We start from the raw sequence: 24,792 nt of genomic DNA, 5'->3' as shown, positions 1-24,792 counted from the left end.
TATATCCAAAACAAATACACACTGTTTTAGTTTAGGCCATCACCCCTTGGTCACCTTGAACTGGGCAATTCAATTCCTATCAGCAATGAAAAGGAATCTTTAATGAGTCATGTGTTAAGCATTAAACTTCAGCTGCACTTTCACAGTGCCATTCGAAAAGGGAGGTAAATAGTGGCAATCAGAAGACCATTGTTTGCCAGCTGATGAGACATCTCAGCAAAAATGCCTTTAGATAGAACATTAGTTAAATTTCTAAGTGCAGATATTCAGCAATCCTGAGATCACAGCACTAGACTTCCACAGTAATTAATTTGCTTAAGTTTCATTAAAACTAGCACAAGAAGTAAATCCCCTAATAACATTGGAAATCGCAAACATATTTTTTCATTCTTATCCTGGTCGGCCAATATATCTGCATGCAGTTAGATTGACTAAGGTTTTACCGTTCTTAAGTCTTCCTTTTTTAATCTCCTATGTCCAGATGCATCCTATACCAGGGAGGAATGCCTGCTCTGTCCAGGTCTGAGTATTAAAATTTAATATAAAATTACACAGCATGTGGATATACATACATGTACACACACACACACACACACACAAATAAATATATAATTGCTTTGGTCAAGAACAAAGAACAACTAAACAAAATGTATATAAAATCACAAAGAGGCTGAGGGGAGACCTTATCATTCTCTACAACTACTTAAAAGAAGGTTGTAGAGAGGCAAGCGTTACATCTCTTCTCCCCATGACAGCTGACAGGACAAGAGGGAATGGACTTAAGCTGCATCAGGGGAAGTTTACATTGGACTTTAAGAAAAGATTTCTTCACAGAAAGGCTTATCAAGCACTGGAACAGCTGCCCAGGCAGGTGGCTAAGTCCCCATCCCTGGAGGTATTTAAAAGATGGGCAGATGAAGTGCTTAGGATTTAGTGGTGGACAGGTACATTTGCAATTGATGAACTCAAAGGCCTTTTCCAACCTTATGAGTCCATAAAAATTTAGGCCAGGGTTTCACATTGCATAGCAAGGTTCAAGCACCTGTTATCCCTCCTTAATCTGGCCACCCATTGCTGCTGGAGTGCTACCACTTGCTGTGTATAGCAGCATCATTTGGAAAGGCCCACAGTGGATCATTCTCACCATTCTCCAGTCTTGTTCCCACCGTGGATCAGCTTTCCTAATCCCATTCACCAAACGGCTGCATAAGCCTTTGTGATGACAAAGGCTGGGAGCAGCAGAGTAGGCACAGAATACTCCTAGGGGATACGCTGGACTAGAGGATTTCACTGATGCCAAAGAAGTGTATTTTCAAAATCTTTGTTAGGGAAAAAAATAAAAGTGCATTGCTCTACAGAAGTCAGGATGGATGGTGGGTAGAGTGTGTATTGGCTTTTAGTTTTATCTGGATTAATTAATTCTAGCTAAGAATTAAAAACTCCATTATAAGCCACTGGAAGGAACTTCATACAGTGAAACACTGGAACAAGATGACCAGAGAGGTGGTAGATACCCCATCCCTGGAAATATTCAGAGTCAGGTTAGAAGGGGGCTCTGAGCAACCCGATTGAGATGAAGACATCCCTGCTCACAGTAGGGGAGTTGCACTGGACTGGCTTTAAAGGTCCCTTTCAAGCCAAACCATTCCATGACTCTACATGGGATACCACAGCCTACAACAGAAGTAAGTATTCCTGGATATTTTATTACCCATTAGCATATGCTGATTCAAAATTAAATATTTTCTGTTCTTGTCTTGTTTCATTCTGAAGTGTTTTATCAAATTCTTTTCAGAATATTATTTTATGACAACTTTGTATTTCCACATTCCAGCTAAAAGAGAGGCAAAGATGTAAAGTTTATTTACATTGAATACATTTTGAAATAAACATCTGCACAACTACATTTGAAATAGCAAATTACAGCTCCCATTTACCGTAAAATATTTTGAAAGCTTACATTCAATATAAACATTTCTCAAGCTTGAAAGAAAGTCAGGTAAGTGCTTCTGTGGAATCATCTGCCTACATACCTTAAACAAGAGTTTGCTGATTTGCTAAGCCAGTTTTAATCACAGTAATCCTCTGTGGGAACAGGGTGAATGCTTCCTTCATTTTGATGTATTTAAAACTCTGTCCATTGTCTAACTACTTAAATATTAGAAGCCAGTTGAGAATCTAAAAGGGAGAAAAGCTGCTTCTTTTCCTCCAATTTAAATAACCAAAAAGAAGATTAAATTTTCCAAGTCTCAAGCCTAAAGGACAGAGTAACCAGAACTACTCAATTAATTCACTAGCTACAGGGCAAAAAACAACCCTTAATGATTAGCTGTGAAACATGTTTTGGCCAGCTCTTACTTTAAGAAGCTTATATATTTTAATTGGCTTCACATTTCCATCCAAAAATAATTCATTTCAAAATATCAAAAGTTTTTTGAATTAATACACTATCAGTAACAGTAATTTATTAAAAAAAGAGATGCCAAGCTAAACTTCATCATAGCAGAGATGCAACACGTCTATTTCCTGATATGCACTGCACCAATTATTAGTTCCACAAAAGGTAGCTCAGTGCAACACCGTGCCTTGTGCTGCTCCAACTTTCTAAATACTGCAGCACAAAGAACAAATACAATTAAATACTAATGAGTCTAATATAGAACCAGCTAAGTGCACAAGTCTAATGAGTGTCTTTGCTAACTACATTAACAAGATGCACATGTGCTTGTCTTAATACAGCTAATAATACATTATTACTACACTTTATTTCATTAACTACTTTTCCAGTTAAGATTATATTATTCCTGATGAGTTGTTCTGTTCTGTATTCAGTGAAGCATTACAATAGAGGAGGGATTTTTCCTGTTTTGTTTATTTAAATCAAATTCATCCCTAAAAGATGAAAAGTGAGCAATATATAAAAGTACCATATGGTCAACTTACCACTGCCACAGCATCACTTGAAAGAACAGCTTCGACATCCAGCACTGTATAGTAAGCTACATTGGTCATAATATAGATAACAGTCACAATGGGCATAGACACAGCAATAGCCAGTGGCAAGTTCCTGTAAGACAAAGAAACCCCCAAACCCACAACCCAGGGGGAAAAAGAAAATCCATTAATAACAAAATAAACGTATTTGTTTGCATCCTTTACCTTAGAGATAAAAAGTATGAAAACAGAATAAAGTCTTCAGAATAGGTATCTCTGGAAGAGTTTGTTTCCTTTTAAAACCAGAAATTCTAATATAGAATACTGATTTTTTTTTTCAATAAATTAAAACCTAAATAATGTGTAAAAAAGGATTCTATGCAACTGCTCTTTGAGTACGCCAACTTCAGGGTTTTCAGATCAGCAGTAATAGGCTTCAAATTTACATGTTATATGTTATTCCCTGGCCATGTTAATTACCACAACTAGAACCAGAAGGGCAGAGTTGTGAGTCACTGGAGAATTGCTGCTCTTGCTCCAGCATCTACTTCTAGAACTGATGCAGGGAGATCCACTAAACCAAACCGAACCCGGGCTCTTCTCATCTGCACTCATCACTGCAGAGAACAAACTAATTGGGCTATGTGACTGCAGAAAGTAGAGATGCAGAGGGCAGGTCCAAAACTGCTACACGGCTATGAATCTTGTGATGTGGTATATCTTACTAACAAACATGCCTGGAAAGCGATACCAAAAAAGTCTAGAGTAATATGAAAACACTGCAAACCTCCAGATGTAAACAGATAAGATTTAAATTTAAAGCCGAGATAAACCCACAGCCCTCAGAGTCTGCAGGTCCACAGCCAATTTCTAATTTTAGGTTTTGGCTTTTCTCAGCCTCATTCTTTCCTAGAGCTTGCAGGGATATTAAAATGTCTCAAAAGGCAAAGCAGAGCAGAGTGTGTTACTCTCACACTTGCCCAGTTCGAAATCAAACACAGCATAGTGACATGGATGAACATTTGCTATGTCCTGTAATAGGGATTTTCAATAACAACAAAACTCAACAAAGCAGAAAAATTAAATGCACTTTGGAAGTTTTATCAAAAGTTTCCTGAGGGCTAGAACTCCATCTGGGTCTGTCTGATGCTGTGGAAGCAGAAAAACACACACACCCCCACCACAACCCACTCATATAAATCAGTAAATTAGTAACTGGGAATTCTGACTGTGCTTCCGGGTAGCACACTCAGAATAAGAGACCCATGGAACCTCAGTGCAGAGAAGAAATAGAACTAGAAAACCACTTAGAAATTAGTTCAGAAATGTTACATAACGTAACAAAAAGCTGAAATGGCATTTTAAGGACTTTGCATTACCCAATTTCAATATTATCGTGTGGATTGCAACTTTTGACAGGATAATCAAGAGTGAATGAATCAAGTGAATATGAAATATAATTATTAGTGTAATTTTATAGAAGTCAAGAACATCTCATGATTCTCTATGTAGAAAGCTAAAATTTTAAGTTCACCTCATCAGCTGTAATCATTATCAAGAATGAAGCCTGTATTACGTACTGATGCCTTTAAATAGCAAATGAATCTAAAGAGATTTTCAACAGCTGAGTATTCTGTGAGAAAAAATAATTTTTCAGAACACTACATCTAATACAAGCGTTATCCCACTGGTAACACTGAACAACACTCTGACTTTAAAAGATGAAAAGGCACTGCAGCAGCACTCAAAAAGGGAGCTCTTTCAGCAGAAAAAAATTTGAAAGACCAAATGACTGATGAAAACACAAAATACTTGTCTCTTCTGAATATAAGTAACAAATCTTTACAAGGCAATTTATGGAAACTGTCAACCTGAAATTCAGTGTGACTGAAAATAGCTACTTTTAGAGTTATAATACTTATCTGATGTTTTATCTTTTTAATAGATAACTTTCTTGGTTAAATAAATGCACAGCACAGAACTTTGGGGTAACAGAACAAGCTGCAAAAGTCAAGTCAGCTGGGAGAACTGAAAAAAGTCTCTCTTCCATTCTTTATCTTTCAGTTGTAGCAATCTGATCTGTTGCTTAGGATGGGAAGCAAAAATGATCAAATGGGATTCTATCTGTAACATAAAGGTGTCTGCTTACAGACTCATAGCCAAACAGGATTGATCAGTCACACTTTAGAGCATAAATCTATGGAAAAGACAATTCTTCAACAAAGAATGAGAATTATTGCAGAGATAAACACAGCACAGACTACAATTATGTAACTTACACTGCTATAGTAACACCTATTGTAATAAACAGTAGCAACATCTTGAACCGAAAGCTTATCAAGCACTGAATACAGCATCCTGCAGTCATCTAGATTGATTAATTAGTACCTTTTTTTTTCTCTTTTTTTTTTTTTTTCATTTTTACTGGAGTTTAAAACTAGCAAATCTTTACTAGTGACGATTCACAGCCTTACTGGCTGAATAGAGAGCCATTCCCATTTCTGTATAAGCTCACAACTCACTGGTGAAAGACAGCTTTAAGATAAGCAACTTGGGAACTACCTGGATTTAGAAAGCTCAAATCATTTACCTTTCTGGGTTTTTGATCTCTTCTGTTACAAAATTGAGCGTATCCCAACCAGAGTACGAGAACAAGGCAGAATAGAGTGCAAGGGAAATGTCTCCAATATCAAAAGAAGATCCCGCGAAAGAGTTCTCAAAGTGTGCCGAATGTCCTGCGTATGGAAGAGATGCAACAAAAGTACAGGATAATAAAATACAGCAAGGAATTCTTCTCAATTTGGCACACAAATATAAAAAAAACCCACAAACCCTAAATCCTTCAAAGCTGCTTATTAAGTCCTTTTTCCAATTTAACTCTGTGCTTCTGCCACAAGACTAAGCATGGCATTTAAAGTAGTAAGAAATATGCTCTATGGATGACACTGTTCTGTATAATTAAACACTTAGTTTGAGCACAACGGTACAAGAAGTTCAGGAACATTAAGTTCAGTCTAAGCTACAAACATCAGGCAGTGACAGTACTAAGGCTAAGCGTATTTTTTTATAACATATGTATTTATAAAATAATCTACTCTATCCTTCTATATCCTTTTAAATTTTCTATCATTTAGCCAATGCAGAAAAAAAGATTACAGTTCACTTTAGATAGCTATGAGAAAAAAACCCGAAATGGATGTTTAAGTTTTAGCTACTAAAAATAGAAAACCAAAAACAATTAACAGAGCATAAAACATTATTTACTTGAGATAAAATTTTGCCAAGCTAAGGGAAAAAGTTGATGGCTCTTTGCACCAGTTTTTGTGAGAACTTGTGCCATCTTTTGACTTTAAGCAAGTCAAGACAATGTTATCAAGGGCAGTCTTACATATTCAGACTGTTACGTTACATATGCAGACACACACTAAAACATCAAATACAGAAAGGTGAGTCACTATGTAACTCCAAAACTAGCCCTATATAGGCATCCTCAAGTGTTCAGACTTCATCAGAACCGTCCAGACAAATCTTTCGGGCCTCTAAAATATCTTCACTTCTTTCTGTTTTTTATCCTAATCAGGCATTGTTGTTCTCTCAGCAGAGACACGGGCAGAGTAACTGCTGAGTTAGAAACACAAAAGGGAGGCAATGTCGAGGATGTTAAGTAGTGAACAAGCTCAGTATCTACAAAACATGGGATGGGCAGATGTGCTGAGAATTAAACCCTCCAGCACATGGTGCTCATGTGTGCATATTCCTGTTCCGTTCACAGTAATTACCTTGCCCAAGGTCTTTCAACAATAACCAGTTAGAGCAAAGGACACAAATTGCCAGACTGCCAGGGAAAGACCTTTATGGCAGCTTTGAAAGCAGTGTAATTTTTTTTAAGATAACACACCAATAAATTTCCCCAACAGAAAGGATAAGAACAAAACTAAGTTCAGAATTCCTTTAACTTGAAGACACAATGCCCAACACATACACAAATTTAAAAGAGTAAATAAACCCCAAACTCCAGCAACCTTCTAATTCTCAGCAGCTATAATAGAACTCAGGATGTGAGAACAAAAAAGAGCTGCTGTTTCCCAAGTCCACTTATATGTTCTTATAAATCTTTTTTTAAGTTCAGTCACTTTCAGACTTTCACAAAATTCATTTGGTAAAAAAAAAAAAAAAATCTCAGTTGATCGTATTGCGAAGTAGTATTTCTTACAGAAATTTACAGCTTTCTCCACTCCCATCATATTTTGCTAGCTCTGTATTTCGCCATTTTCATTTCCTTTATTATTCCATACTGCAGGCTGTAAATTGCACAACATTGCTGAGCAATCAGTTACCTTCTTTTACCCAGTTCAAAGTCAGCTAAGATACAATAGCTGCTCACAATACAAAACACTGATAATGGCTAACGTTGGTATTGGTGCTTTCAAAGTGGCTATGTTATGCTCGTAGTGAGGCATTTGATAACACATACAGAGTCAAGTATTTAGAGCAGTTACTTAGTTTAACTGATAAATACAAACCTTTGCTTTGATTTTATAAGCTTACCCTGGCATATTTTAACAAGTCCAGTTATGATGATGACAATAAGAGCAGTGACTTTAGCATAAGTAAATATATCCTGTACACGTGTTCCCCATTTAACGTAGGCACAATTTATAAATGTTAGAAGACCTGGGGGAATGGGGGAAGAAGAGAAAAAAAAGAAATTAAAAGACTACTGGAACAACATTCAGTTTCATTAATTTTTCAAAGATTTTAAATTATAACATAAATATGCACTTAGCTGTTATACTAATGCTTAGGTTAAACAAAGCAAAATACACTGGTTCTGAAAACACACTGGAGTAAACAAAACGGTAGGAAACAGATGTTCTGAAGATTCATAATACTCACTGTTTCAAAAGATGGAAGGAAAGACCTTCCCATTCTCCAATTACATGCCCATTTTTCTAATGTTACACCCCTCATCAGCTGCACTCTGCAACTAGTCTGAAGCTAAAGAAACCATTAAATGAAATCATTCATTAATATTGTTCTGATAAATGACAGATTTTCTAGAAACTCCTTTAGGCAAACATATTAAAAGAATGTTTAGAAAAGCTTTTTCCCCTTCCTTGTTAGTCTGAGGATGAGTTCAACATCCATCAAGTATTTGCAATACTGAATATGGTCATTCAATACTTTTTTCCAGTGTTATCACTAAACTAGGTTAGAATAGATCTGACCAAGTAACATACGCTTTACAGCTGATGCAACATTAATCTGGATGTTTAACAACAGGTAGTAAGTAATAAGTATTCTGAATGTATTCCTCCCTCCATCCCAAAATAAATCAGTGTCACACAAAACTGTAATGGAACTTGAAGTGAGACTTTCAGGTTTCACAAATAATTTAGTAGCAGTGGCTGACTAAACTTACACGATTAACTTCCCCAATAAACACTTTTCAAGCTCCTGCTGAAACAGCTCTTAATATTTTGGTTTTTCCTCAAGCAGAAAGCCAGACAATTTCTGCCTGAACTCAAATGGTGAATCTTGATTAGGATTCAGTATCTTCAGTATTCTTTATTGCACAAAATAGTAATTCAGTGCTTATTTTTCTTACCCAGATAACCATTAAATTATTGATTCCAACCTAGAAGTTTAAATATTTTCCCCAGATGTATCTTTTCTCTAGCTAGTAAGAAAGCGGTCATTTTCTACTGTACTTTTTAATCTCCAAACAATTTTCTTCTACCCTGTATTTTAAATATGCGTATAAATAAAACCTAAACTTGACTGGTTAAGGAATAAGGTAATAACAAATCAAAAATAACTGCAAAGATGTGATAAATTATTTCCTTTCCCATAATCAAGAAAAATGTGTTATTATTAAGATAAAAAATATACTGAGCACAGCTATCAAAATAGAAAAATAATAATTTTTAAAAGGTAACAGTCTCAAAACCATGGCAGTAGCACACTAGTGCAGTCTGATCAAGTGGAATAGCTGAACCAGAATCCACTGAGCTCGGCAAGATGAGGGGGAAAAAACAGTTGTATCAAATTACAAAAGTCAAGTCAGGACTGCGGCAGCTCTCAGAGCTCACAAGGAAAAAAACAACCCTGTTTGGCCTCTGCTCTTCAGTACTAATGGTTGTTGCTAACCATGGAATATTTGCTCACAGCGTTTTTTGAAGCAACTTTCATTGGGAGTAATTACTATTAACTCCTTATTTCAGTGAGCTAGGGCTTGATCTCTGCTTCAGATGAAGCGCTACTCTGTCTCTGATATCCTAAAAAAGAAAAAAAGCACGGAAGATAATCAAGAATCTGAATAAGCCACATCCCCTTCCTCTTTCTTTCACTAAAATTATTCTCTCATATTTTCTTCAACTTAATTATCATTTAGCTACTTAAAACTCCTTGAACTGCCAATGTTAGGTCCGTAGCAGAAGATGCTGCTCCTTACCAAAATGACTGCCAAAGTTACAGTGTGAAACACCAATCTCACAGTACATCTAGTACTGTTATTACTATGGTTTTTAAGAAAAAGAACAAAAAGTAACCACACAACGAACCTCCCCATTATCACACACAACCTGCACCTAACCGATGCTCGGACTCTCCCGGCAACTTCATTAATCAAGTATTAATCTGATCCAGAGCTGAGGATTTGACTCACATTAGCCCTGCCAGGTGATGGAGAAGCGTAGACTTTAACAGAAACAGTGAAATGTTATAGAGTGTGGGCGAGAGACAGCACTGACACCTAGAGCAGGGCAGATCAAGCATTAAAACCATAAAATGGACTGCTAAAGTTACTTGTTCCACCTACGTGAGTGATCTTCCTGTCACATGCCTCCACCAAAGAAAAGGTGCTAAATCTCCTCTCTTCGAAGCAAGTGTAGAGGACATCACTTTGTCTTTCTACATGTACTATATAATCATTTTAAATTAATCACGTAGTCTTAATTTCTTGCTTTTTTTATAAGCTGCTATTTTATAAGGGCTGTCTCTTCTGAACCTATGCCAAGGTATCTTTGGACAGTGCCTGCTCAAGGAACATAACGTGATATATGGGTCCTTCATTTCTTTCCTGAAGTTATCACAAAAAAAGTGAGAGATGAAAGGAACAGAAATTACTAAAGTCATATATTTTAGAAGGAGTGTGTGATTATTCTTCCCACTACTTGGACCAGCCCATTACTGCTTTCCCAACAGAAACAAACCTACAAAAAGGGAAGGAGAAGCTATAATGTTCACAAGTAGTTGCAGAGGTCAAATACTTAAAGCTCGCATTTCTGCTCATCTTTGCCCTCTTCTAACCCTACACAGACAAAAGCAACAAGGAACTGTTACAGTGATTTCAACAGACTCCCTGTTGCCTCAAAAGGGAACCAAGAAGCAGCAGCTCCTCCCTGTATCACAGTACTGGCAGTAAAAAAGCCCAAGCTCTCTATCAGCTTTATGACAAGAGCATCTGGTCAATAGGGGTGGCAGGTTCCACAGTGCCTGGGGACTCTGAGCAGTGCATGACAAAGGACTTCCATGCAGACTCTCTGAAATAGATTTTTTTACTGTTTACGTGTAACGCAAAACATGTATATAAACACTTGTAACAGGAAATACCTAAAATTAAATAAGACCCACACAATATAACCATAGAGTTTTATTCTCTGGATACAGCAAAACAGTCCTGGTTTGAAGCACATGGACAGTTGTTCAGACTGACCAACAGCCCCAGCTATCTGATTACATTTCAATTTTTATGTGCACACAAGTTTTCAAAACAGCTTTACAACAGATATTGCTGTACTGATGTTAATCGCAAGCATACAGAATAATCCTGAGTGAGTGATCTTTTGAAACCCTACCAGAGCAATTACTTAAGCATGTTTATGTCATGAAGCTATTGTAAAATAAATTACACCAGAATTCGTAGTGTAAGAGCTATTCTGCACCAACTCTTAAGACCACACTGACAGTATCTTAAGGTTTGAGTTAATGTACCTCTCTGAGCGAAAAACAAACTTCCCCCCGAGTTTTTGCCATGTCAGTAAACTTGGAAGAGTTAAATACCTTGTTCTGCTTCTGATTAAGAAAATGATAATTCACTGACTGAATAACTGCCAAAAATTCTTCTTTTCCCCACTGTAATTCAAACCATTGCAGATTCATTACACAAAAATTCTGAGTCCTGGCAGAATTCGTTTTAATAAAAACTTAACCCTAGATAAAAAAATAACACAGGAAATTTCAAGAAATACTTACATTCACAAGCAGCTGCTATGAGACGGCAAGCCAAATATGGAGGATCACAAGAAGGGAAGAAAGGTTGAACTATGTAGTTAGCAAAGGTGATGGCAATAATCGCCTGACTAGTTGGCTCAACAATGAGAAGTGAGGTCCACAATCGAATAAAAGCAATGAAGCTCCCAAATGACTCCAAGATATATGCGTAGCTGGCTCCTGATTTTGTAATAGTGGTTCCAAGTTCAGCATAGCAGAGGGCTCCAAAGACTGAAAAAACCCCTCCAATTGCCCAAATTATTAGAGACAATCCATATGATTTGCTGTAGATGAGAACTCCTTTGGGAGAGACAAAGATACCTGAACCAATCATGTTGCCTACTATAAGGCTTATCCCATTTATCAAAGATATTTCTTTTTTCAGTTGCATTGTATTTTGGTTTCCATCCTGCATTTCACAGCTATTACTTGGATCTGTCCTGTCTGATTTATTGACAGGGCTGTATTCAGCCAGGGAAGTATGTGACTTCGTACAATCTGTCCTTTCTCCCATTGTGGAAAGACTGTGAATTCTCCACGACTCCAAATCACAATCTAAAACAAAATACAGGCAGCTGAAATAATTATGAATCTTTTTATCCCGAGACTTTCTCTCCTTTCCACCTTTCTACTCTATGATTTACAGTTATAAATTGAGAAATTCCCTTTTGTTGCTTCATATGTTTTCTTACACAAATTAAATTCACGCACAGTCAAAATAAACAGAAAACACAACACACACAGAGCAAGAGACAAATTCCAATATAACTTAAGCTGAGAAAGGAACTATTATCTCTAGTGAAAAAAAGCAAGCAGCACGATCAACCAAAACTGTAGGAAGGACAGAATTAAGGGATTCCAATGTTTAACAGGAAGAACGAACAGATAGAAGCAAAGTGAAGTGACACAGAAAAGCAAGCACTGTAAGGCCAAGCTGGAAGTTCTAAGTGTGAACACAGATTCATCGCAGTACTAAGAAAATTCATCAAATCTTTGTACTTACACAGGTAATTTATGAGTGATCTTGTAACAGGGTTGCACGTTACCAATGCAGTGTGGGCTCTTGCTAAGTGCAATACAAAGAGATACTTGCTCTAGAATCCCCTTCATCCAACTCTTGACTTTTAACTGATACTATAGTTCATGCCCTGTTCCTACTACCTGATTTCGTGGAATTACCTAAGAATGCAGCCTATATATGGAAAAACTCAGTCGTTTCAACCCAGATTCCTCCATTAGCAACTGTATTTAACAGTGGCCAAGAACAGAGAAATGAGAAACTTTTTCCTCTGCTTCAGAATTGACCATTTGGAAAAAAAAGAACCACCTTCTCAAGTCTCCAGGAAATTCTCACTTGCCTACCAAACACAAGTTACTGCTAATAACATTTTTTAGCACAAGGACATACCGATAATTATCAGCCACTCTGAAAAACACCCATTTTCTAGAAGTTCAAGTAAGAAATAATCCATTCAAGTAACAATCTTGCATCAGAACAAGCTTAAACTGCAAATGTACCTTTGGTTACTGGGTTATCAGCTGCAAAAAGAACAGGCCCTACATAATTATCAGAATGCACTACCATTCATTTGCCCTGCTGCTCATTAAACTCTCAGTGTATACTGCAGGCATGTACTACAGAGCAGGAAAATTAAAAAGTCTGGATCAATTAAGATAAAGCTGCTCATCTAGCTGGGGACATGGGGGAACTTTTTTGCACTTTTTTGGAGTAACACTGATTTTACAAAAGATTTTGTTATTCCAACAATAAACTTATCAACTAAGAGAACAAAAAACCTGAGTATGGGGACTTTCCAAGATCAGTAAACAATCACCCAAATTATATATCAATATCTATGCATCTAGTAACACACAAGGGTTCGCACATGCAGATAGAGGCACACCTTTCTGGAGGGAAAACTTAATCATATTCTCCCTTTATTATAAGGCCAACAGCTGTATACTGCACTGCAGAAACCCTGACTTGACATGTCTGAACTAGAATAGCCTTAAAGACGTGACAATGATAAAGATTATTTCAATCAATAAAAAAGTAGCTTCTACTGAAATGGAGTACAAGTCACTTACTGAAACACATTACATCATTCATCTCAAACTTATGAATCTTCCAGCTTTTTCCACATTAAAACAGAGACTATTTTTTTCAAATAATGCAAAATGAGATCTTCAATCTGTTTAGTTGTATGCCTTCTGATTTATTTTCCCCCTAATATTTCAAAGGAACACTTTAAAGATGGAGTTAAACACTAAATACATGTTTTCTCATTTACACATGGGTCAACATCTTATCTAGTGTCATACATCCATCACAAACCATCAAATTTCACAATTGTAAGTGGATTAAAAATTTTCAGCCTTGTCGAAACTAAAACTGCAGAGAAAAACAAATGCAAATTCATCTTGCCAGTTGCTACTGGCTCTCCTCGTTATTTACTCTCCCAACTATCTTGTGCCAAATCCATTTGCGATCACATCCTGGCTGATGTTCTGTTATTGGTGTAGTAGAGCTAAAGTATTAGATGTTGTGTCCTATGAGCTTTTAAGACTATTTGGTTTGCTTTACTGAAGAAAGTTCAGTTCTTACTATGTAAATGAATGTAAATTATTATAATCATAGAATAGTTTGGGTTGGAAGGGGCCTTAAAGATCATCTAGTTCCAACCCCAATAATAATCAATTGCAAATACGATGCAATCATCAGAAAGCATAGATGTGTAAAACAGCAGGACAAATAGTCAAAGCAGATGTCTTCATAACTAATTTGACCATAAGTAGTGGATTTAAAGAACACTTGTGACCCATAAACTTAACACTCAACTACAAATTGAGTCTTTTCGCTTTCATTTTGACTCAGACGGGATGCTAGTTGCAAATGTATTTCAGAAGGCAAATGACTCTGAACATGTCAGTGGAAAAAATAAGACTACAGCTATTATTATGACATCCGACTGCCATGTTCATTCTCAGCCCTTCAGCTAAAGGATAAAACTGAGTAATATATTAAGAATTAACATAAAACATCATTTTGGTGGTAACTACGCAGCTCTATGATTTCTTACTCCAGATACCCTAATCATCTTCCTGGAACACTTTTCAAAGTAAGACTACCTCAGAAGAGTAAATATTACTTTGAATACTCAGGTATTTTGAATCAAATCAAATCAAATCTCATGTGTTCACACATAGACAGTTTTGCACTAAGAGTCAGGGTGATTTCCCTCACCATCTGTAGTTCAGAGGTACATTTAATTACTTCCATTAGCAGCACATGACTGCTGTTCTATACAGTTCTGTTACTGATGACCTTGACTGTTTCTTGTGCTACTCTGCTCTACCAAGGAAAGAACCACCACAATCTCTCTCCTAGCTTGTTTTGTACCCCAATACTCCTCCTTCCTCTCCTAGTCTGCTTTTATTATTCCCAGCTCCAGGTATTCCTGCTGGCAACTTGGAATTGCATGAAGGTTTGTGCAACAGCTCACTCAAGATTTGGCACCATTCTCTTCTCTATCCTTGTTTGCTTTATATTCTGAAGGCCTTCAGAGTAGGGATTTATTCACTCGCCTGAGACGCGTGTTATTTCACTGCCTCTCTGGCAGAAACAAAACTATTGCCATTTTTTTCCTACAAGCACTTCACTTAATCTTAACTGGAACTGAACTCGCCAGCTTTGGCTAACTGAGAACAACTACAATAGAAAGAGAGCAGAGATTAGAGAAAACTGAATCTATGTCAGCAATACCGGCAAAACCCCCACATATATTAAAATCTGTGATTCTGTCACAAGACCACTACTACTGTGGAAACAGAAGACAGGCTTGGAAGAGGAGAACCAAGAGGAATAGTATATATTTTCTAGCATACAACATTCCTGTAGTACTGAAGCCAAAGCCACAGAACTCTATTAGAACCATCTCTAATGCTGCCAAAGCCTTGCCACAGGACTGCTATAGCTAATGCAGGTTTATGCCCTCGCAGCAGCTAACACACGGATTTCCTCATTGCTCAACCTTGTGCAATACAAAGTCTTAAACTCCCTTTTTTTGCTGATCACTGCAGCTGTGAGGAATCTTTTTGCTGATACGCATAGGATTTTTTTACTGACATGACACTGCCACTGATACGAAACCAGGACAGAGTGACCTGAAACCAGGATCATTTAATTGTCTCACCAAAAATAGATATTCTGATAAGGCCTATCACACTTTGGCCATATACTAAAGGAGCTAATTACGGCTAATTATGGTTAGCAGAGTACTAACACTGCATTACAGGGTAGCCCTCCTTTAAGCAGTGGGAAAGGGGAACCATCTGCCAAGAACCCTTCTCTCCCACTGAGCAGGACAGCAGCTGACCTGCTTTTTGTTCAGATTGGGGTGAACCCATAAGCAGGTTAATGACCAATGTGAAATGCCAAACTGCTAAAAGCTTACTATGTTTTGCTACACTCTTATACACTATCTGCTCATTAGTGAAGATTTTTGTGTTCTTGCGCCCATCTTCCACAGTTGTCTTGACTGCATGAAACGGCTTTTGTAACATAGCTTTTCATGTATACTTTGACTATTCACATATGTCAGCTGTAAAATTCTTATTTCTGAACACAGTTATTGGCCCTTTTGAGTAAGAGTCAAGATTGCACTACAGCAAACAGCATGAAAAGTCTTCAGGGAGTTAAGCACCAACAGAGCAAATGTTGAGTCCCAGAAATGCCTATTCTTTGCAATGTATATATTTAGGCACCTCACAGTCTGAACAGTTAAGTGGGAAAGGCTCAGAGTTTGTCAGAACATGCATTTTCCTTGTTTGCAGTGAGAGCAGAATCAGTTCCCTGCCATACATACAGTTAGCAGATAGGAAGCCCTTGCAACAAAAGCAATTCCCAATGTAAAGATCTAATCTGTTCAACCAAGTCTTTTGTGCTCACATATGCAAACACACCATCTTTAGTGCTATAAATAACAACATAAACCTTTGATCGAATAGAACTGGTTGTAACATGTAACATGAAAAGGTGTGTTTATAGTATAAAAGGTACTAAAGAGAAGTTACTGTGTCAATTACTCACTTGATAGTGTACCAGTGATGGCACTACCTCCTAACTGTACACACCAGTGACACAGCTGCACAAGAAGTGTCTCTGAAATACACATACTATCCACATATTTGGACAAATCCGGAGTAAGACTACCAACATTGAATGAGGAAAGACCTATAATCACCTCACACACAGATACATCCAGTTACAGTGTCTCAGAAGCTTTTCAAAACTTCCTGAATACCAATCCTAGAAAAATTCACCTCAGTAATATTAACCTAGATTTTAAAGTGAGTCACTTTAAAGTTAGGAAACTGTGCTAGCTGCAAGTGGAAAATAACATGCCACTATGTCCTTCACACTTCTAGTTTATTTTTATATTTCCAAGTGAAAAAATAGAAGCAAGCTCACAGCCCTGGACCTTGTGGTAGACAGCCTTGATTTAAACAGAAGTGAGGTTGAGAGTGCACAAAGGAGCTGCAACGACAGGAACATCTGGTGAAATTTAAACAATAAGCCCTGGGTATACGCAGAAGGGACAATAATAAGAGTTTTATAATGGCTATAAATTGGAGCGGAGCAGATTTAGACTAGACATAAGAAGGAATTTCTTCACAATGAGAGCAGTGAGGCACTGCAACAGGTTGCCCAGGGAGGCTGTACCTGTCCCATCCCTGGAGGTGTTCAAGGCCAGGTTAGATGGGCCTGGGGCAGCCTGATCCAGCGGGAGGTGTCCCTGCCCACGGCACGGTGTGGGACTGGATGGGCTTTAAGGTCCCTTCCAAACCAAACTGTTCTGATTCTATGATGTATAAATAATAATTATAATAAATAATTATCTTATAATAATTTATTTAAAGTATTAATTATGAAAATAATTTATCTTATGTTTTAAGCCGAGGCATAAAAGTGGAAGCCTCTTGAAAAGGCAGAAAGTAATGCCAGAAGGCACATGCTTACCTACAAAACTGTACCCGAAAGTACTCATTAGCGAAACTTAAGAGTCACAGCTAATTTGACTGCATTTAATGAACAGAATCAGGGAGTGTTTTGGGTTGTAGGGGACCTTAAAGCCCATCCAGTTCCAGCCCCGGGTCATGGGCAGGGACACCTCCCGCTGGATCAGGCTGCTCAAAGCCTTATGTTACTTTAAAAAGACAATGAAAACATAACAGGAACAATCAAAATCACTATCCAAATGCCAGTAAACAAACACTGAGAGTAACATTAAAACCAGTAAACGCCAATTAACAAAGCAGGTACCAAAACCACCCACCCTGCTACAGCCTGAGCATCAACAACCAGCCCCCCTTCCCCCCCCCCGCCTGCTGCCAAACTAAATAGAACACGTGGCTCCAGAGAGAGAAAAAACACCCTCAAGTCGGGATACAAGGGACTTGAGGAGCGAGGATTTGGGATCATTTCCTTGGGATCAAGCTGCTAAGGCTTGAGCTGCCTGCAGGTGCTGCTGCCCAGCCAGCCCTTAAAAAGCAATAAACAGCATCTGCAGCCGGCCCAGCAAGCCAGATCCGGATGCTTCAGCGCGGAAGAGGCATCGTAAACCTTAAGGACTGCACAGGGACCTCCAAGATGAGCTGGGAGAGGCGAACCCGAGCTGGGGTGGGACCTCAGTCTGGGTTGGGAAGGGGGGAATCTGAGCTGGGTTAGGAATCCGAGGTGTGGAAATCCCACGGGGACCATCCCGGTGGCTGCGTTACCTCCGCTCCGAGGATGCTCTCCCCCTCGTAGACAACACTCGATGGCGGCTGCCCTGCCCCGCCCCGCCCCGCAGCCCCGTTGCAGCAGCAGCTACCTCCCCCTCCCCCTCCCCCGCCTCCTCGGCAGGAAGCCTCTGGGATGAGGGTGGGGGTGCTGAGCCGCTCGCTCGCTGCCTGCTGGGTTACCTCTTACGCCGCGCCCCGCGGAGGAGGAGGGCGGTGACCGCTTCCCACCCCCCCCGGAACCATCCTTCCTCTTCCCCTCGTGAGCAAGATGGAGAGAGGGCTGGAAACCGTGCTTTTAACCTGCCCGCGACCCCTGGAGGAGCCGTGGGCTCGGGGTTGTGTCAGGGCGACGGTGGAAACCCAGGGGATGCCAGGACAGGGGGTCACACACACAGGATTGCTCGAAAACGAGGGGCTTGGAAAGTCAAAGAGCTTAAATCTGGGGATATTTTGGGGTGTAACTGCTAGGGGCTTAGTGCCAGCCACGGTGCAAGTGGAAATCAAAAGGGCGCCCATAAAATAGTACCGTTAGTGCATTCCTGCATCCCGAGGGGCTCTGGTGAGACCCAGGGGATGCTAGGGCAGGGGGTCACACACACAGGGTTGCTCAAAATTGAGGGGCTCAGAGGGCTAAAGCTCTTAGACCTGATGAAAGTTTGCGGTATCACTGCCAGGTAGTAAGCACCAGGCATAGGGGTGTGGAAATAGAAAGGGAATCCCTGAAACAGGACCATCAGGGAATGGGTTACATGCACAGGAGGTTGCTGCCAAATGTGGGGCTTAGAGGGGCAAAGCCCTTAAACCTGGGGATATTTTGGGGTAGCACTACAGTGTGGTAAGCACTAGACACAGTGGGTATGGAAATAAAAAGGGAATCTGTAAAATAGTACCATTAGAATGTTCCTGCCCTCAAGAGGGGCACAGGGGCACACACACAGGAGTCTGCTGGAAAATGAGGGTCTCAGAGAGCTGAAGCCCTTAAACCTGGGGATATTTTGGGGTACCACTGCTAGGCGCTAAGCACTGTCTGCATTTCCTATGAAAATAAAAAAGAGCTCCCTAAAATTGTACCATTAGTGTGTACCTGCCCTCAGGAGGGGCACAGTCACACCCACAAATTGGCTTCAACAAGATACATCTGACAGACTGCTCAAATCGTGATTAAAAGTGCCCTGTGGTGTCTGATGAGCAGCGAGTAAGCCATTCGTCGTTCAGCAGACTTAGCCTTCCTTAGACTGCTCCAGATTTTTCATTTGCCTCTTTGTCAGGTTAATAGTTGCAGAATCATAGAATTATAGAATGGTTTTACAGGTCGTCTAGTCCACTCCCCATGCAGTGAGCAGAGACACCTTAGCCAAGGATCTCTAGGCTGCAGCCCCCTCTTTATGTACTCTTACTGCCCTTTTTGTTTTCTGCTAGGGCAAAGAGAAGGTCAGTGTCTGGAAAAACAACGGGGCTCAGGAGACATGATAGTCTTTGTCTCGCTCAAAACCGATCTAATTATCCCTCCCCTCGTCTGCGATTATTATCTACAGTCTCAAACAGGTGAGTCAGAGGTGGATTTCTTCAATAGGGTATACCAGGGCAAGAACCTTAGGGGCAAATACAAATTATAAGGCTGTAAAAGAACAGGGAGAGACAAAGTATGCTTTGTCAATACTCATAAATGTGCCAGTAAATGTGACGGTAGAGTCTAGTTCTATTGCCATGTGGCTTACATTTCTAATTTCCATCCTACTTCCCCTCTCAAAGCTTGCTTGTTTTATCAAGGACGGGGATTTTTTTTCCTCCATTATCACAATCAGCATACAAAGTGGCTTCTGCCCTCCTCCGTATCTCCAGATATTCCTTGCATTGTGTTTGGACAACAATGAATGAAGAAAGTCTTTTTTTGTTAGAAGTTGGCTTTTTAAGCGCACATATGGGAGAGAACTACATTAGATTTCATTTCCAAACTACACAGCACTACAGCAAAACAATTTGTCATTTGCAGGTCATAATCTGAAGATGCCTGATCATCTCAGCTCTTTTGTTTCAACTCTTTGTTTGGCTTTTGTCAAGGTTAGGTCTTGTGCAAGTATGTAAGTAGGGGTAACTGAGGTAACTACACTCGATCTATTGCCTCCTGGAACTACTGACAATGTTGCAAAGCAGCAAACAAAACCAGTTTGTCTTCTTCTGGAAGCTTCACAGCCCTGATACAAGACTTTGTTTTTAAGCCACTTATGCAGGATTGATAGAAGATAAAAAAACATAGGAGACATCACCAGAATAGAATTTGAATTTCTGCGATATGAAACTAATTGCTATTATAAAGATAATATGAACAAGAAAGCAGTTATGAGATGGTAATAGTATTTAGTCATTGTTAAAGATTGATAGCACTTAATTCTCTGTAATACTAACACATCTTTCAGGTGGATGGTTACTTGGAACAGTCGTCTCGCACATTAATCAAGAAATTGATTGAGTGTGAATGTAAAAGATGCAGCTGATTTCAGTTGTTGCAAGATTGCCTTTTAAGCTCTCTCATAAATTTAAATCTACTGGAGACAACATTTGTTCCTCCAAAAAATGAACTCATAAAATGTGAGCTAATTATAAAATTGCCTTTGGGAATGAGAAATGGGTGAGAGCTGAAAAGACATAGGAAACAAATTTTAGGCATATGCTGGATGTATAAAGGATGACATTTTATTTTAGAACCTTGAGAAAGATTTATTGGGAAAAAAAACCCTGCCCATTTGGGATTTCAAAATAGAAGTTCACCCTTTGAATTCTGAAAACTTGCAGTACTGTTGAGGTTGGTGTAAGAGTCCCAAGTTAGTACATCATCATAAAGCTAGAAAATGCTTCTGCAGTGTTTGCAAGTGACCAGAGGCAAACTTCAGAATAATCATTCAAATAAATACCTTTGTCCATTTTGGCAAGGTTCATATCTTTATAATTACTTCTTCAGTGTAAGTCTGAGCTCCTTACTTAACTTCTTCTCTTCTTCCTCCAGATGACCTCTACAAACTGTGCCTCATCCCTGATTCCCCATAAATGGCCACTGGTAAGTTGTGTTTATACAAGAGTGTGCATTCTCTAAGTGCTAGCAGAGAAAACCTTAAAAGAGACTGTTTCCGCTAGGGTTTTTTCTGATACTAGTTTAATCAAGTTAAGATCACATCTCTTTTAGATAGTGAGAATAGAGTCAAACTGAGGTTTGGTAAATTTGTGAGTTTGCCCTGTTTGCTTTTTTTGTTGTCTGACTAGTATTTCCACTTAAATACATTTTAGGAAAGGTAATTCAATTAAAAAAACCTTGAAGAATAAACAGATTAAATACTCCTAAACACACCAAAATTGAACTTGCATCAGACTAAAGGAAACCAAATCCACAGGAGATTCATTAAATGGTTTTAGAATGTGACAGAGCCAAGGTAAAAATTGCTATTAAATCTAAGGGAATCTGAAGCGCAGTCATCAGCTTTGTGCTTGTTAAGTGAATTCTGGTGTGCAGGGTGAGTTTAAGCATATCCTTACGGCTTAAGTCCCCCAAGAATGTGTTGCTCATGCACTTAATTCATGGAAGAATGAGCATGTACTGAGCTCCCTGAAGGGCAGCACTGAAGGCATGTTGTGTATGTCTGAGTAGTACTTATTGCTACATGGCACTCACACTATTCACTTTCGCGGAGATGTTGCTTCCAGCCATGTGATTGAGGGTTTATGTTGGCTCCTTTTGAAATTTTACTCTACAGAATGATTTTGGAACCACTTTCATGCTTCTTTTGAAATGTATGGTCTGTGAACACAGGAGTTATTCATAGGGATCATTAAATAATCCAGGACAGTAAATCTGTGGCTTTAGCCAAATCCCAGCAAATGACAATTTTTATAAGTACTTAAAAGCGGAGATTCTTTTTCAGTAGTTTTCAACCTTCATCATCTCAAACAATATTCTGTCAACCATGTACTCTGTAGTCTTTCAGGAGAGCAACAGAAACAATTACAAATGAGTGTTACTTCATTTACAAACCCAAATTAGCTGATCCTTTCCCCCTTCTTTTTATCTTCCTCTTCCCATCATAAACAATCCTGCTGTAGGTGGTTTAAGCAGAGTGTTATTTACGAATGAGAGTGACTACAAGCACCAAAAGGCTAGGCTTCTAAATTTATCTTCCCCTGCTCCTAGCTGCCTGTCTTCTCCTACAGCACTGGCTTTCAACATTTGACTGGCTCTGGCTCTTGCCTGGACCCCTCTGTGAGACAATTCTGCTTACTAAACTGGCAGAAAACAATGCTTTTGTGGAGGTTAGTTTTTTATTATCATAATCACAACAGTGCAAATGTGGAGTAAGCTAGGAGCAGAGAGAAAAAGAGGAGGAGGTAGTGGAAAACGTCCCTTTAAGAACCAGAAACTGTGGGATGGCTCTGTCTTGTCCAACTGTACCATTACTTAAATACTCCAGGGATTAACAATAAGCCTTCTTTTATGGTAAACTTGGCTTTTCTATAAGATGACCAAGGGACTGGAACTTCTCTGTCGTAAGGAGAGGCTGAGAGACCTGCGTCTGTTTAGCCAGGAGAAGAAAAGACTGAGAGGTCACCTTATCAATGCTTATAAATATCTAAGGGGCAGGTGTCAGGACAGTGATGCCAGACTCTTCTCAACAGTGCCCAGTGGCAGGACATGGGGCAGTGGGCACAAAGTGGGACACGGAAGTTCTGCCTGAACATGAGGAAAAACTTTACTGTGAGTATGACTGAGCCCTGGAACGAGCTGCCCAGGGAGGCTTGTGGAGTCTCCTCTGGAGATATCCAAAACCTACCTGGATGTGTTCCTGTGCAACCTGCCGGAGGGTACTCTGTTTTTGCAAGGGGGACGGACTGGGTGTGCTCCAGAGGGCCCTTCCAACCCCAACCATTTTGCAATGAGAGTGGGTGAATCTCTGGCTTCATTTTCCTGGGAAAGAACATTTAGAATTCAAGACTTTAAAAAATGCAGAGATTTTTAAAGATAATGCTCTTTGTCCATATATGTTTTGAAGGCTAATAAAAGTGATTATGTATAAAAACAGAAGGATTTCTAGCTGTAAAAAATCACTTCTTAAGAATAAATATTTTTATCTTGTTTCAGGTCACAAATTATCTTGTGGATATGTGTTGATTCTGAAGTCCTCAGAAGTAGCATTTGTAGACCAATTTCACAGTCATTAGATAAGTTTCTTTTAGATGAGACAGTTTGAAGGTTTTTTTTTACGTTACGCAACTGTCAGCCTTCTAATATGACTGCCAGACTTTCTTCGAAACAGGAAAATTCCTTTCTGTTACAGATTCCACTATATTACTGTCAGTTCTTTTTTTATATACTTCACTTGTGGTACCTGTCTCCCTCTCTGATTGAAAGCAGGAGTGTGGAAGCTTAGAAGATTCTGATAGCACTCAGCAGTAGTTACGTTGATGTCCCGTTTGCAAGCAGCTCATTACTAGGGGCTGAAGCCAAGGTCATCATTTTGTTTGTATTATCGTGCTGAGTCCAAACTTTGCAATTTGAAGTCAACCAGATGTGCCTTAGCAGAGCTACTTTGAATTCAGTGTGCTGCAGTACAACTGGTGCATCTTTGCTATTAGTGCACTCCTCTTATTTTCTCCTAATTACTGAATTACCTGAAATATTTGTGCAGTACAAATAAATTTGTGCCTTTTACAAGAGTTTCCTCCCATCTTGTTAAGAGCACTTATGATAGCATAATACTTTACAGTGGTGGGAACAATCGATGGATGAACGGATAAGGACAGATTTTATTCCCAGAACTTTAAAACTTCCGCAGCATTCTATTTGCTCCAAATTTAGGCTGTCTTTACAAGTTTTCCGAAACATAAATCCAAAGACCTTTTTGTACAGATTCCCACACAATGCATACAGATACATATAAATATGCACGTTGACCCAAACTAGTACATTTTGCCTATAGAGTGAACAGATTAATGTGTATTCCTTTAGACACATGGAAATAGTGACAAACAAGTCTGATGCTTAAGTTTATATAGCATGGCATTCCTTGTAAAATAAACAAAACCATGTTGTTTCACAAATATGAGATCAGAACCCCCTTTAATTTTTTTTGCTGAGTACTCGCCCAAGACTACATATCTCATGGGCAGGATTTTTCAGAATGTCTCAATATTTAAAAATACAGCTTAAAAATTGAGATGCAATATAATTGTAATGTTAAAAGGGTCTTGAATATTAGGGAAATTGCATTTTACTGAAACACGGGAGGATTTATTTCCAGTCCATTTGCCTTTGCAGTAAATAGGATAGCCCTATTAATGGATTTAGTCTTTTGTCTGCCAGCACAGTTGTTCCAATTTCTAATCCATTCCTTGCTAATATTAGAAGGTATTCAGCCCTAAAATTAAAATTATGGTTAGCTTTGCTAACTTTTCAGAAATGATTTCTCAACAGTCTATTTGTGTGTGTTTTGCACTTTGCTCCTTTGTTCCACACTTGGCTCTTGATTACTTGGTGCATTCAGTGTCCTACAGAGCAAATCGTAGTGGACTAATTAAGAACTACCAAGAGTTTCCCAAGTTATGCAAGATCCCCACAACTATGAAAAGCCTTTTCAGCTTCCTAGTCACATACTGAGAAGTGCCATAAATCAAACTTTCAAAACCACTCAAAGCTGTACTGCAGATACTTACAGGTATATTTTAGTTCCAGAAGAAGGTATTGACTTATTAAAGTCTACTCCCGTTCTATTTCAGTCCTATTTTTTCTTAGTTTAAATCCCACAAGCCAAGATGATT

At 38.9% G+C, this 24,792-nt stretch overlaps 1 protein-coding gene and 1 long non-coding RNA gene across 4 annotated transcripts in view; one reads left to right on the top strand and one right to left on the bottom strand.

Moving 5' to 3' along the window:
* Positions 1-24,792, bottom strand: part of LOC104055927 (Y+L amino acid transporter 2) — a 42,725-nt gene that overhangs the window by 11,938 nt on the left and 5,995 nt on the right. Inside the window, exons 2-6 of one of the 3 annotated variants that reach the window (XM_054079168.1) lie at positions 22,809-22,942; positions 11,191-11,763; positions 7,483-7,608; positions 5,525-5,669; positions 2,944-3,067 (exon numbers count right to left, since the gene is read on the bottom strand). In XM_054079168.1, the coding sequence (XP_053935143.1) occupies positions 2,944-3,067; positions 5,525-5,669; positions 7,483-7,608; positions 11,191-11,763; positions 22,809-22,938 (1,098 nt within the window). In that variant the 5' untranslated portion in view covers positions 22,939-22,942. Of the gene's footprint in view, positions 1-2,943; positions 3,068-5,524; positions 5,670-7,482; positions 7,609-11,190; positions 11,764-12,211; positions 16,495-17,985; positions 18,043-22,808; positions 22,943-24,792 lie in introns of those variants that run through there. The other 2 variants (XM_054079169.1, XM_054079170.1) reach the window with 2 other exon arrangements.
* The window catches only part of LOC128853539 (uncharacterized), a 37,547-nt gene continuing 31,779 nt past the window's right edge, over positions 19,025-24,792 (top strand). The window contains exons 1-2 of the long non-coding RNA XR_008452137.1: positions 19,025-19,536; positions 20,996-21,046. This is a non-coding gene — a long non-coding RNA (uncharacterized LOC128853539). The remainder of the gene's footprint in view (positions 19,537-20,995; positions 21,047-24,792) is intronic.

Source organism: Cuculus canorus, chromosome 13 (genome assembly GCF_017976375.1).
Source record: "Cuculus canorus isolate bCucCan1 chromosome 13, bCucCan1.pri, whole genome shotgun sequence".
NCBI lineage: Eukaryota > Metazoa > Chordata > Aves > Cuculiformes > Cuculidae > Cuculus > Cuculus canorus.
Note: the sequence above shows the minus strand (reverse complement) of the source record. Positions and strands in the feature narration are given on the sequence as shown.